Genomic DNA, 13,417 nt, shown 5'->3' on the forward strand with positions numbered 1-13,417 from the left:
ACATGTCTAAAATAATATAGACAGCGTGCAGCCCAGGCCTAATTTGCATGCTTAAATATGCTTCTGTGAAATTTCCTTGATTTCACTGTCTGATCAAGAAATGTACGGAAATCTTCCAGTTTTCTCACTGAATATACATCTTGGTTTTTTAAATAAAATATACTTCTTCCTCCGATCCATAATAAGTGTCGTTGATTTAAGTAGAACTTCAACTTTGTATTAAATCAGCGATACTTATTATGAATTTGAGAGAGTACTTGGTTTTTTAAAATATATATACTCATATACAATGCATGCATTTTTTTTTTTCTCTCTGAATATTCATACTCGACTATCTTGCTATGTTTTTTAAAATGGCTCTATTGCTATTTTGGTACCCTTTCGATGATAGAAGACACGGTATTTTCCTTTTGAAGCCTCGGACGGCCGGCCGCCGGACGCTGTACCTTGATCAACCGTGGCTTTAGTTTTTCTTAACTCCGTATTAGCCAGTTTGCTGCCTAGCTCAAGGAGTTAAGACCTAGCTTAGCTCGGCAGTTTAATATGACCTTCACGGTGAAAATATAATTTAATACATACGGATCAAAACAAGTCATGTTGGGAACATATACATACATGGTGAAGGAAAAATTCAACCCAACGCCAGCTAGCTGTAATTTGACCTCGAAAAGTACATACGTGTACGCGTAGATGGACTAATTCGATCCTTCTCAATGGTTGGACCTTTTGTTCACATTTCCATTCTCATATCGTAACCTGCCTTTTTGTTATAATCCGTAGATCAGAATGATTTGTAAAATTTCCAACATCGTATTTGACCTAAATATTAGACATACAAAGGTCAAAGATGGATCCGAATTTGCAGATCGGTCAATAATTACCTATGGGATGCAAAAAGGTTACTAAAATCGTGTCATCTTCTTTTTCTCCTTGGCTTTGAGAAATGAGTGGTTACATTACCAATATTAGTATCACCGCGTAGATCAGAAAAGTTTGTTTTTGAATTTAAATCGGATTATCCTTTAAGCCCCGTTTGTTAATTCAACCATTTCCCCACAAAACCATGGGGACGGCAGAGATTGAGAGGGAGTTTAGTTCATTTCTCCCATAGTTCCTTCCAATCCTCCTTGATCCAGGAAAAAACCCGAACGAACCGGCCCTTAAGTGGTACGTGGCATATCCGTCCACATACGAAGCCTCCAATTGAGCGCCTCCGTAGACGCTGCCTTAGTGCATAATACGCGTGATGTGCTTACATAATGTAATCGAGGAAAACATGTTGGTACTGGCAATGTCTAGTTGTATCATGTCAAATGCGGGAATCTATGGAAAAGTTTGTGAACCTTTTCCCTGTGCAATTTCTTCAATTGATGTGACACATCGAAACGACTAGGTTTAAATAGTTCCCCGGCTTTTAATTAAGTCAAAGGAATCTGCTGTTTGAAAACTAGAGTGCCTGGAATTCTCATGGTATCTATACTATCTTGATCAAAGTATACAATTATTAGCTACCTAACCTGACCCCAGAGATACACATACATATGACCTCCAATTCCAGGGCATCTACATCAAACAAATGAACTAGAGCTCTGTAATTAGAGGTGAAAAAAGTTGACTCTGTGGGCACCCTTTAAACAGATGAACTAGTTTTTCAAAAGTGACGTGATTTTGAAATTTAATTGATTTGGTAGAACTAAGTATGATCAGATGATACTCTCAAAACACCTGTTTGCACCTCTACCCGTAATACAGTATTTGTCCGTGGAAAAGCGAGTTACGTAGCAGTAATTAGTTGCGGAAAATTAAATGGGTCCATAGTTGGGAGACAGCCATGCTCCTTGTTACCTTCCATGCATGTGTAGGAACATTTTGCCAAAATATCCAAGGGAGCGTTTCACTGTCAAATGCCCCGTTGCAAGCTGATCAACATCCTATGCAGTGGTATGCAAGTTGCCAAATCACTGTCACGTTAATTATAATAACGTACGACGAAGGTTTTTACACACGCACGTACATACGAAAGTAAGTCCGTACAGCTAAGACTAATTAAGTGCCAGTTAGATTTTGCCTTCCTTTATTCCTTATGCATGATGTGATGGTTCCGCTACCGGTTTCTGCTGTTCAGAATGCAGAGACGGGTCAATTTAGATACAACAATGTTTACAGGTTAATTTTCTTGGCAAAATGCAGTCTCCAAACCAAAGCTAATTTTGTTTCGGAAGTCAAACGTAGTAGCGTCTTTATGTAGGTGCCCCAACAGGCCGGGTTTAATTTGACCTACGTATGGTGGGCACATTATTTAATTCTTAGCAACCAAGTCATAACGGGCCGGCACATCTGCGTGCATGTACTCTCTATCATTTACAAATTTTGAGCACGAAAAATCAGAGTAACTATAGTTAAAGAACAATTAATCACTTTGACTATCGACCGGTTTATCCATTGTTTTGACTTGTTACATTGCTACTGCTTAATACCTCAGAGCATCTCCAACAGCATATCCATATTTGAAAGAATACTCAAAAACTATCAATATGGATATTTTGTCCCAAATCTAGCTCCATCAGCATACCCAAAAAAATTGGATACCCATATATTTTTAGGTAGCTATCCATATTTTAACTCCCAATACCCAAATATGGGTATTCCCGGCCCAAACGACCCATATTCTTGGCGCGCACAGTAACTGCCATTTCCGCGTCGATCCGCCTCGAACCAGCGCCGGCCGCCGCCTTCCCTCTTCGTTCCGATGCCCCGCCGCCGCCCTCCCTTGCCGGAGTTCATGCACCGCCGCCCTGTCCCAACCTCCCGCTGCCGATTCCAGCCATTCCCGACCTCCTATTGCCCTTGCCGTCGTCCATCCCGACTCCCTTGCCGGAGTTCATGCGCGGGCGCTCTCGAAGAAGGAGGCGCGGGCCCCGCTGTAGCGCGCCTGGCGTGCAACCGCCGCCGCTCCTCCCTTCGCACCCCCGCCATCAGCCCGCCCCGCGGTGCATCCCCTCCGCAGCAGCAGCCGCCGCCCAGCCCTCGTCGTTGCCGGTTCCCTTCCCGAGGTCCAACGCCGTCGCGAGCTCTGCCCAGCCCCCGCCGTTGCGGCCCAACGCTCGCGCCGTCCGACGCCCCACGCTGCCACGCTCGTGCCCGGCTCGGTTGCTCCGATGTGGATTGGGATTTGGGATTGGGCAGGGGAGAAGAAAGGGGCCAAGGGGAAGAAGAAGGGCCTAGTCAATGACAGGTGGGCCTGACAGAAATTGAGGCATATGGGTATCCAAATTTAGGGATGCTGCAAAAGTAGGACTAGTTTTGAGTACCTAATTTTTTTCTCTCCTACCCATATTGATTTTGAGTATCCAAAATATGATATGCTGTCGGAGATGCTCTCAAAAACACTTTAGCCATCTCAAATTCTCAAACACACAATTAATCTACGTGTCGTTCATCACTTTTTTAAAGGAGGATAATCCCAGCCTCAGACCGATGCACGCAGTCATACATGTCATTCACCATATACATTAAAGCGATTGCAAGATTTCGACATGTAAAAATTTAATGTTGCCAAAGGTTCTGGCACGTGCAACGTGTTTTTCCCATACTGCCAATGAGTGAAACCCAGCTGCATGCGTGGCCGTGGTACAGAAGAATTTGTAGTTGTGGTCAGCGCCGTCGCCATTGTTGTTATATATAGCTGGAGTGGAGTCTAGGATTGGAACTAGATCAAAACCGCCGGCCGGCTATACCCAACCCCAGATATAACCTGTCCAAGAGATAGCGCGATCAAAATGCTACAGTAAAAATTCCACGGTAATGTTTAGCAGTTAGTAGATCCAGTCAAATTAACTTGTACTGTGGCATCGATCTCTCCGATCATTGGAACCGTGGTTTCGTCTCTAAATATAGAAGTCTTACCTTTGTTTTAAATCAAAAAATTAAATTTGGATCAACTTTATAAAAAAACTACTAATTAACGTACATGTACATATCAAATAAGTATACTTAAAAATTATATATCATAGTGGGTTTAATAGAACTTTTAAAAACTGATTTTGAGTAGTATCTGCCGGTACATTTTCCTATAAACTTGGTGAATTTTAAAGATGTTGATTTAAGACAAAAGTAAAAATTCTTATATTTATCGATGGAGTCAGTATATATATGTACATGGTCGAGATCTTAAAATACAATACGTCATCGATCCGCGAAATGCTTGGCGGCTAAGACGCGCCGTCGAACGAGCATACAGTAACGTACCAAGATTGAGTAACAAATAGAGTACCAATATTGACCAGGCTAGCTAAATTAATGTCAAATATCGGCAGTATTAGCACATTCATGATCCGTTCTTACCCTAGAAAAAACCAACCTATGTATTAATTAATCAATACTAGTACGTGTTACCCATCTGAACTGAAACAACATTTGGCTAGATTCTACTGCATGCAAGGTCAGCTCTGACCTCTCCCGAGGTCTCAAGGAAAGGTCAAAATAGACAGTAGTGCTATCCATTTTGACTTGTACAGCCGAAGTACTACTTGGCAGCACAAGTCAAAGTTGCTGAGGTAACTATAGATCCTTCAGTTGTACGTATCTGGTGAACAAAATACGTATTGATTCCAACAAGAAACATCCTGTCCTGTACGGTTTCCGTGCGCTACCAAACAAAAACATCTTATTTGTACACTTGGAACTAATTAATTAATGACTACTGCTGGGTTGGTAGAGGCAGGTGAAGAAGTCTTTTCTGCTTTACGTTTCAAAACAGAAGTAGTCTAGTCCTTGCTTATATTCATTTTCTATTGAAAGGAATATATCCTTGTATCTATTATGTTAATAAAAGTCTTAATCATTCCGTCTAATTCTCGTGATGCCCGTTGTTCATGAACGGCTAGATTTGACCTTCTGACATTCCCATCCCGCGTTAGTTAGCTAGACTACCAAAATTGTTGTTATTTCCTTTCATAACCAAAGTCTTAATAAACTGCTATGATTCCATCAAACGCCAGGGATGGATTTGTCCACCACTGGGTCTGGTGAAACTGAACGTGGATGCCTTCTTTGATTGGGATTCCTTATTTGGATCTATGGGAGCTGTCATCCGTGATGATAAAGGACATTTCATTGCTGCAGCCGGTGAGAGCATCCCTTCCTGCCCCGATGCTCATGTCGCGGAGGCGATGGCCCTGCGCTTGGGATTGGAGCTGGCACTTTCTTACGGTTGTCACAGGCTCGTGGTGAATGCGTACAACCTGGAAGTTATCGATACCATGCATGAAGAAAGGGGCTCAGTCGGCTACCCTAGCCGCTGCTATGTACGAGGATTGCTTGGGCCTCTCTACTGAGTTCATTAGGATTGAGTATGATCATTGCCATCGGGAGGCGAATCAGGTGGCGCATACTGTTGCTGCTATATCAAAGTCAGCCCCGCCAAGAATCTGGGATGATGATCCACCTCCTGATATTGTTCAGTTACTTGTTTCTGATGCAAACCCTGTTACAATTCAATAAAGTGCTGCTGTTTGTTCAAAAAAAAACTGCTATGATTCCATCTACTTTCGCGTTGAGCATTCATGGACGGCGTTAATTGACTCAGTAAACGCTTCGTTGATCGGTGAAAGAGTCGTTTCGTGTAAATAGCTTACCAAGATCAGTTATATTTACATTACCACAAGCGATCCACTTGTCACTCTCACCAAGATTAACTAATAAACTAACCTCTCAAGGCAAAGAGGGTTTGCCAGTAGCCATCTTCCTTTCCCTCTCAAGGCAAAAAGGTTAGCTAATAGCCATCCTCCTTGCCTAATTGGTGCGACCAATTACGTGCCAATGATGCTATTTTCTTTTGAAGGGACTAATGATGCTATTTTTTTTTTGAAGGGACCAATGATGCTAATTAATCTCTCTTTGACATGATCTTTCCATGAAACAGCAGCAGCAGCAGGAAAAGTAATATACGTACGTACCTAGTCAGATCGGTCCGTACGTCTCCTGTTGCTCGATGATGTGGTCTGGTCAACCATTGCAGACGGCCGTTGGATCCGGACGCCTGCTTTGCCCACGGTGGGGGTGTATAAATAGGCCTCGAGCCAGGCTTAGCAAAACCATCCTTCCATTAAGTCTAAGAGAGCTAACTAACCATTTGAGAGTCTAACTGTGGTGGTGCGCACCAATTGAGCACATCGATCTCACTAAGTTTGTAGGGCATGGGGAAGCTCTCCATGGCCACGGCCATCTTCTGCGCCGTGGCTGTAGCCGTTCTTACCGCGGCGGTAGGCGGCAAGGCGGCCGTCGTAGAGCACACCTTCGTTGTGAGTATAATAAGTGCCTAATTATTTAGTCTTCATGTGTTCTGTTGTTGATCACTTCAATTTCACGGTGATCAGTTTTGCTTTCTAGAGAAAAAGGCTCTTTGGTCTTAGCTTTAGGACTTTGCCTGCATACATTTTGATCCGGCTGAATCTCTTTGGCTTTGGGCGCTGTCAAAGGAAAACCTTGTATCAGTTGTCTACTAACCTTGTAGTAGTTTGCTTGTGTTTTTTAGATCACACCGGTCATGCTTTCTTTACACACTATACAAGTTTAAGCTAGCTAGGTGAATGATCACCAATATTTAATATGCTGGAAATGGCATGCAGGTGCACGAGATGAACCAGACGCACCTGTGCAACACGACCAAGATCTACGTGGTCAACGGGCAGCTCCCTGGCCCCACGATCGACGTCACCGACGGCGACACGGTGGTGGTCCACGTGAAGAACCACCTCCCACACGGCCTCACCATCCACTGGCACGGTGTCCGCCAGATCATGAGCTGCTGGTCTGACGGGGCAGGCTTCGTCACCGAGTGCCCCATCCCTCCAGGCGGCGAGCACACGTACCGCTTCAACGTCACTGGCCAGGTCGGCACGCTCTGGTGGCACGCCCATGTCACTTGCCTCCGCGCTACCGTGGCTGGCGCGCTCGTGATCCGCCCTAAAGGCAACAAGTACCCGTTCCCTACCCCTGCAAAAGATGTCCCCATCATCATCGGCGAGTGGTGGGAGCTCGACCTCGTCGAGCTCGACCGTCGGATGCACGACGGAAACTTCGACGACAACCCGCTATCCGCCACCATCAATGGTAAGCTGGGGGACCTCAGCAACTGCTCGGGTGTCCCGGAGGAGAGTTTCGTCCTAGACGTGGTCCGTGGTAAGACCTACCTGCTCCGGATCATCAACACAGCACTCTTCTCTGAGTACTACTTCAAGGTGGCCGGGCATGCGCTCACGGTGGTTGGTGCCGATGGCAACTACCTGACCCCATATAAGACCGACATGGTCACCGTCGCTCCAGGGGAAGCCATTGACGTCCTCATGGTTGCCGATGCCAAACCAGCACAATACCACATGGTGGCCCTTGCCAACCAGCCACCGGAACCCGACCCTCAAATCCCAGGGTTCGTCTCCCGTGGCCTTGTCCGCTATGTCGGAGTTCCCAGCAACAACAACGGCATGCCGGTGCCGACACCGCTCATGCCCAACCAGCACAACACAATGCCATCCTTCTACTTCCACAACAACCTCACGGGGCTCGCCCACCCGGACCGTCACCGTGTCCCCATGCACGTCGACGAGCGTCTCTTCGTCACGCTTGGCCTCGGCTCCATATGCCGGAACGGAAGCAAAACATCGTGCAAGCGCCGGAGAAGCAACGAGACAATCGTGGTGGCCACCATGAACAACGTCTCATTCCACCATCTGACCAAGGCATCCCTCCTGGAGAGCTACTACGATGGGAAGCCCAACAAGACGCTCTACACGGAGGACTTCCCGGACAACCCGCCGCACCCTTACAACTACACAGACAGAGCACTGATCCCGCCAGGCCCACTCGAGGAGGCACTGGAGCCGACCTTCAAGGCGACCAAACTCCGTCGGTTCAAGTACAACTCCTCGATTGAGATCGTGTTCCAGAGCACGGCACTGCTGCAGAGCGACTCCAACCCGATGCACCTCCATGGGTACGACTTCTTCGTGCTGGCCCAAGGGATCGGAAACTTCAACCCCAGGACGGACCCCAAGAGGTTCAACTACCATAACCCACAGCTGAGGAACACGGTGCAGGTGCCTAGGACAGGGTGGGCTGCCATCAGGTTCATCGCCGACAACCCTGGCATCTGGTACCTTCATTGTCACTTTGAGTTCCACATCATCATGGGGATGGCCACCGCTTTCATCGTCGAGAATGGGCCCACCCCCGAGACCAGCCTGCCGCCGCCACCGCCGGAATTCAAGAGGTGCGGTGCCAATGGCCTCACTCGGCCATAGTTGATCAATGGAACTTCATTCTTCCAGTTGGATAAGGTATATGAATACGTTCGTATACATACATACGGAAGCAACTGGGTCTGTATTATTTTTATTCATAATAGTGTAGAAAATAAGACCAAATAAAGATGCAGGAACATAGATCCTTCATCGTATTTGGGTGATTCTTACTGTAAAAGATGTATTCTTTTTATTTATTTTTCATTGTAATGTGTGTGTGTCAAAAGAGCAAGCTCTTCCTATTTTAATTTATTCTGTCAGATCAACTGTAAGTTGTTCCATCGAGATTCTATTTATGAAAAAAAATAAACAGACGAATTACAAGAAGTCATGACTATTCTTCAGTCGCTGGTGTTCATTCTTCAGAATTGAGGCGAACCGGTAATCCGGTATTGGATACCAGCCAATCTGAAGCCATTGCAACCGCTAGGCTAGAGAGCACGGAAGATATATATGTGTAGCAAGAGAAGAAGACATGGTCGATGTGAACTGGTGCCGATATGGCAGGGCAAACCTTGCAATTTATAGCCACACCCAATTAATGCACTTACAGAGTAAACTAATTTCAGAACACTAGCTAGCTATCACCCGATTTCATTGATTGATCATCTATCTATCCATCGATGTTAATGGCGCAGTGCACGGTTACAAGTCATCGAGACAAACTACGTACATACTAACTCTGTTCATAAATAAAAAGTGTCACATATTTTGTACTAATCGGACGACATTTTTTATGCATCGGAGGGAATACTAACTTTGTTCTAAATCAAATTTGTCAAGTTTGACCAAGTTTATAAGAAAATATACTAATACTACAGTATCAAATAAGTATACTACGAAAATATACTTTTTTTTGCAAAAATATTGTGAAAATATACATCATGGTGATAGATTTAATAAAACTAACTTAGAGAATAATGGATTTTCTACAAATTTGATCAAACTGTAAGAAGTTTGACTTATGACAAACGTAAAACATCAAAGGAAGTACTTCATATATGTTCAATTTCCACCATACTTGCATGCATGCTACGGAAGTTAACCCAAATTAAGAGAGTAGCTAGCTAGCTCAGATGATCGATATTCATCTTGACCGGCAGGCCTCCGTTCTTCACGTACACGTTTTGCGTACAACTTGGTAAGTTGGGATGAAGAAAAGATCGAGAGTAGCATGCATGCAAGTCAACCTATGTGTACTGTGTACATAGAAATAAAAGACAGAGACTACTCAACATAACAATCAAACTGGATCTGATAATTTAGCCGTTGTCAATATGGCAAACTCCACATGAGATCTAGATTTGAAAACCTCGTCGAGACGAATGAAATGGTGTAAAACTGGTCAAGATTATTTCCAACAGACTCGCTAGTTTTTAATTCTAAGATTGTTTTTCTGCATATGTACGTATGATTGAAAAATTGCACGCAACTTGATTGACTGTGAAGCAATTTCTCAAGTGACTTAGAAACAGTAATAAATCTGGTTTCTGTTCAATTAATGAATAGTTTTTCCTCTGAATTCTCAGAATAAAAGAAAGAAAATGTATGACTTCTCTGTAATTTCCTCTGTTTATTTATTTGTTCGTAAATCGAAATTCGATGGACAAACTTACAGTTAATTTGACACGCACACACACACACACACACACACACGAAGAAGGGGAAGACTAACATCTTGATAAATTACAACGAAAAATAAATAAATAAGAATACACCTTTTACAGTAAGAATCATCCGTCACCAAATGCAATGAAGGAACTAAGTACCAACACAATTCCCCTCATCTTTATCGAACCTTATTTGTACGGCTACTGCGAATAATAAAACTTCCAGACCCATTCCGTCCATCTGTACCAATATATAGGACCGTATATATATATTAATATATACCTCATCCATGGTAGAAGCTCCATGGACTAAACTATGGCCGAGTGAGGCCATTGGCACCACACCTCTTGAATTCTGGCGGCGGCGGTGGCAGGCTTGTCTCTGGGGTAGGCCCGTTCTCCACGATGAAGGCCGTTGCCATCCCCATGATGATGTGGAACTCAAAGTGGCAGTGGAGGTACCAGACGCCAGGGTTATCGGCGATGAATCTCACGGCAGCCCACCCTGTCCTAGGCACCTGCACCGTGTTCCTCAGCTGCGGGTTATGGTAGTTGAACTTCTTGGGGTCCGTCCTCGGGTTGAAGTTGCCGATCCCTTGGGCCAGCACGAAGAAGTCGTACCCATGGAGGTGCATCGGGTTGGAGTCGCTCTGCAGTAGCGCCGTGCTCTGGAACACGATCTCGATCGAGGCATTGTACTTGAATCGACGGAGCTTGGTCGACTTGAAGGTCGGCTCCAGGGCCTCTTCGAGTGGGCCCGGGGGGATCAGTGCCCTGTCCGTGTAGTTGTAAGGGTGCGGCGGGTTGTCCGGGAAGTCCTCCGTGTAGAGGGTCTTGTTGGGCTTCCCATCGTAGTAGCTCTCCAAGAGGGACGCCTTGGTTGGGTGGTGGAACGAGACGTTGTTCATGGTGGCCACCACGATTGTTTCGTTGCTTCTCCGGCGCTTGCATGACGTCTTGCTTCCGTTCCTGCAGATGGAGCCGAGGCCGAGCGTCACGAAGAGGCGCTCGTCGACGTGCATGGGGACACGATGTCGGTCCGGGTGGGCAAGCCCGGTGAGGTTGTTGTGGAAGTAGAAGGATGGCATGGTGTTGTGCTGGTTGGGCATGAGGGGTGTCGGCACCGGCATGCCGTTGTTGTTGTTGGGAACTCCGGCATAGCGGACAAGGCCCCGAGAGACGAACCCTGGGATTTGAGGGTCGGGTTCCGGTGGCTGGTTGGCAAGTGCCACCATGTGGTAGTGTGCTGGCTTGGCATCGGCGACCATGAGGACGTCAATGGCTTCCCCCGGAGCAACGGTGACCATGTCGGTCTTGTATGGGGTTAGGTAGTTGCCGTCGGCACCGACTACCGTCAGAGTGTGCCCTGCCACCTTGAAGTAGTACTCGGAAAAGAGTGCAGTGTTGATGATCCGGAGCAGGTAGGTCTCACCACGGGCCACGTCTAGGACGAAGCTCTCCTCGGGGACACCCGAGCAGTTGCTGAGGTCACCCAGCTTACCGTTGATGGTGGCAGACAGCGGGTTGTCATCGAAGTTTCCGTCATGCATCCGACGGTCGAGCTCGACTAGGTCGAGCTCCCACCACTCGCCAATGATGATGGGGACATCCTTGGCGGGAGTCGGGAACGGGTACTTGTTGCCTTTAGGGCGGATCACGAGCGCGCCAGCCACGGTAGCGCGGAGGCAAGTGACATGGGCGTGCCACCAGAGCGTGCCGACCTGGCCAGTGACGTTGAAGCGGTACGTGTGCTCGCCGCCTGGAGGGATGGGGCACTCGGTGACGAAGCCTGCCCCGTCAGACCAGCAGCTCATGATCTGGCGGACACCGTGCCAGTGGATGGTGAGGCCGTGTGGGAGGTGGTTCTTCACGTGGACCACCACCGTGTCGCCGTCGGTGACGTCGATCGTGGGGCCAGGGAGCTGCCCGTTGACCACGTAGATCTTGGTCGTGTTGCACAGGTGCGTCTGGTTCATCTCGTGCACCTGCATGCCATTGCCAGCATATTGAATATTAGTGCTCAGTCACCTAGTTAGTTTAAACTTGTATAGTCTATACAGAAAGCTTTACGCGATGTGGTCAGTAGACAATAACTGATACATGGTTTTCCTTTGATAAATCATTAATTAAGCTAACTTTTTGGATGCGTCCCAAGTAGGCTCATTGCCCTCGTCAAAAAGGGACTATATCCAATCCAATCCAACCTCCGATTAATTTGTGATCCACCGAAAGGGATTGAGCCGGATCAAAATGTATCCAGATAAGTCCTAAAGCTAAGACCAAATAGCCAGCTTCTCTAGAAAGCAAAACTGACCATGAAATTAAAGTGACCAACAAGCTAGGCAACAACACATCATAACTAAATAGTCAAGCATAGTATGTTATACTTACAACGAAGGTGTGCTCTACAACGGCAGCCTCGCCGCCAACCGCCGCCGCAAGAACGGCGACCGCCACGGCGCAGAAGATGGCCGTGGCCATGGAGAGCTTCTCCATGCTCTACAAACTCAGTGAGATCGATCGATCGATGTGCTTAGTTGGTGTACACCACCACTCTCAAATGGTTAGCTGCTACCAGTAGCTAGCTCTCTAACTTAATGGAAGGATGGTTTTGCTAAGCCTGCCTCGTGGCCTATTTATGGACCCCCGGCCACGGGGCAAGCTGCAGGCGTCCGGATCCAACGGTCGGCTGCAATGGTTGACCGGACCCCATCGATCTCCCTACGTACTATACGTACTACTTTTCGTACCCAAATAAAACACACACACGCAACCTGGTTTTACTAGCTAGCTGCTGCTGCTGCTGCTTCATGGAAAGATCAATGCAAAGGGAGATAAGCATGCATCATTGGCATGTATACTTTTTGGTTGCAAGAATTAGGAAAGGAGGATGCATGGCGATTGGTTAACCCTTTTTGCCTTGAGAGGGAAAGTGCTATTGGCTAACCCTCTTTGCCTTGAGAGGTTAGCTTAGTTAATTAATCTCGATGAGAACGACAAGTGTAGATCGCTCAATCCGAGAAATGCCAATGTAATCGAGTTTGGTAAACTATCTAGAGTTCACACGGAACAACTCTTTCGTCGAGGAAATGTATTGGGTTAATTAACGCGTGATCTGGTGGAGTTTAGACTTGAGGAGGGTGTTAAATATATTGGTGCGGCATCTTGCTAACAGCTCGAGTAGCTGATTAATAACATCTAATTCATAAAGGACGGTACAATAATACTTTTGGTAATGTAATAGGATAAAGGATCAGTTCCTTTCAATAGAAAATGAATATAAGCAAGTAGACTTCTTCTGTCTTGAAAGGTAAAGCAAAGACTTTTTCACCTACCTCTACCAACCCAGCACTCGTCTTGGGTGTGACGATCATTAATTAATAAATTAATTCCAAGTGCACACACAAGATGTTTTGTTTGGTATCGGATGCCGTACAGCACAGGATATGTTTTATGCTGAAAGGAATGAATAGGTATTCCGTAACGGAATACGTAAGTACGTATAAT

The 13,417-nt window shown here is 46.2% G+C and overlaps 2 protein-coding genes across 2 annotated transcripts; one reads left to right on the forward strand and one right to left on the reverse strand.

Annotated features, from left to right (window-relative positions):
• The first annotated feature begins 6,085 nt into the window (after nt 1–6,085).
• LOC100841676 (laccase-19) lies at nt 6,086–8,631 on the forward strand. The gene is made up of 2 exons (XM_003577245.4): nt 6,086–6,302; nt 6,630–8,631. Exons 1-2 carry the CDS (start codon nt 6,198–6,200, stop codon nt 8,298–8,300), a joined length of 1,776 nt encoding a protein of 591 aa, XP_003577293.1. The 5' UTR covers nt 6,086–6,197; the 3' UTR covers nt 8,301–8,631.
• A 1,222-nt stretch (nt 8,632–9,853) lies between these two features.
• On the reverse strand, nt 9,854–12,525 carry LOC100841979 (laccase-19). The gene is made up of 2 exons (XM_003577246.4): nt 12,302–12,525; nt 9,854–11,895 (listed from the first exon to the last, which is right to left on the reverse strand). Exons 1-2 carry the CDS (start codon nt 12,404–12,406, stop codon nt 10,225–10,227), a joined length of 1,776 nt encoding a protein of 591 aa, XP_003577294.1. The 5' UTR covers nt 12,407–12,525; the 3' UTR covers nt 9,854–10,224.
• Nucleotides 12,526–13,417: the final 892 nt, after the last annotated feature.

This window comes from Brachypodium distachyon, chromosome 4, assembly GCF_000005505.3.
Source record: "Brachypodium distachyon strain Bd21 chromosome 4, Brachypodium_distachyon_v3.0, whole genome shotgun sequence".
NCBI lineage: Eukaryota > Viridiplantae > Streptophyta > Magnoliopsida > Poales > Poaceae > Brachypodium > Brachypodium distachyon.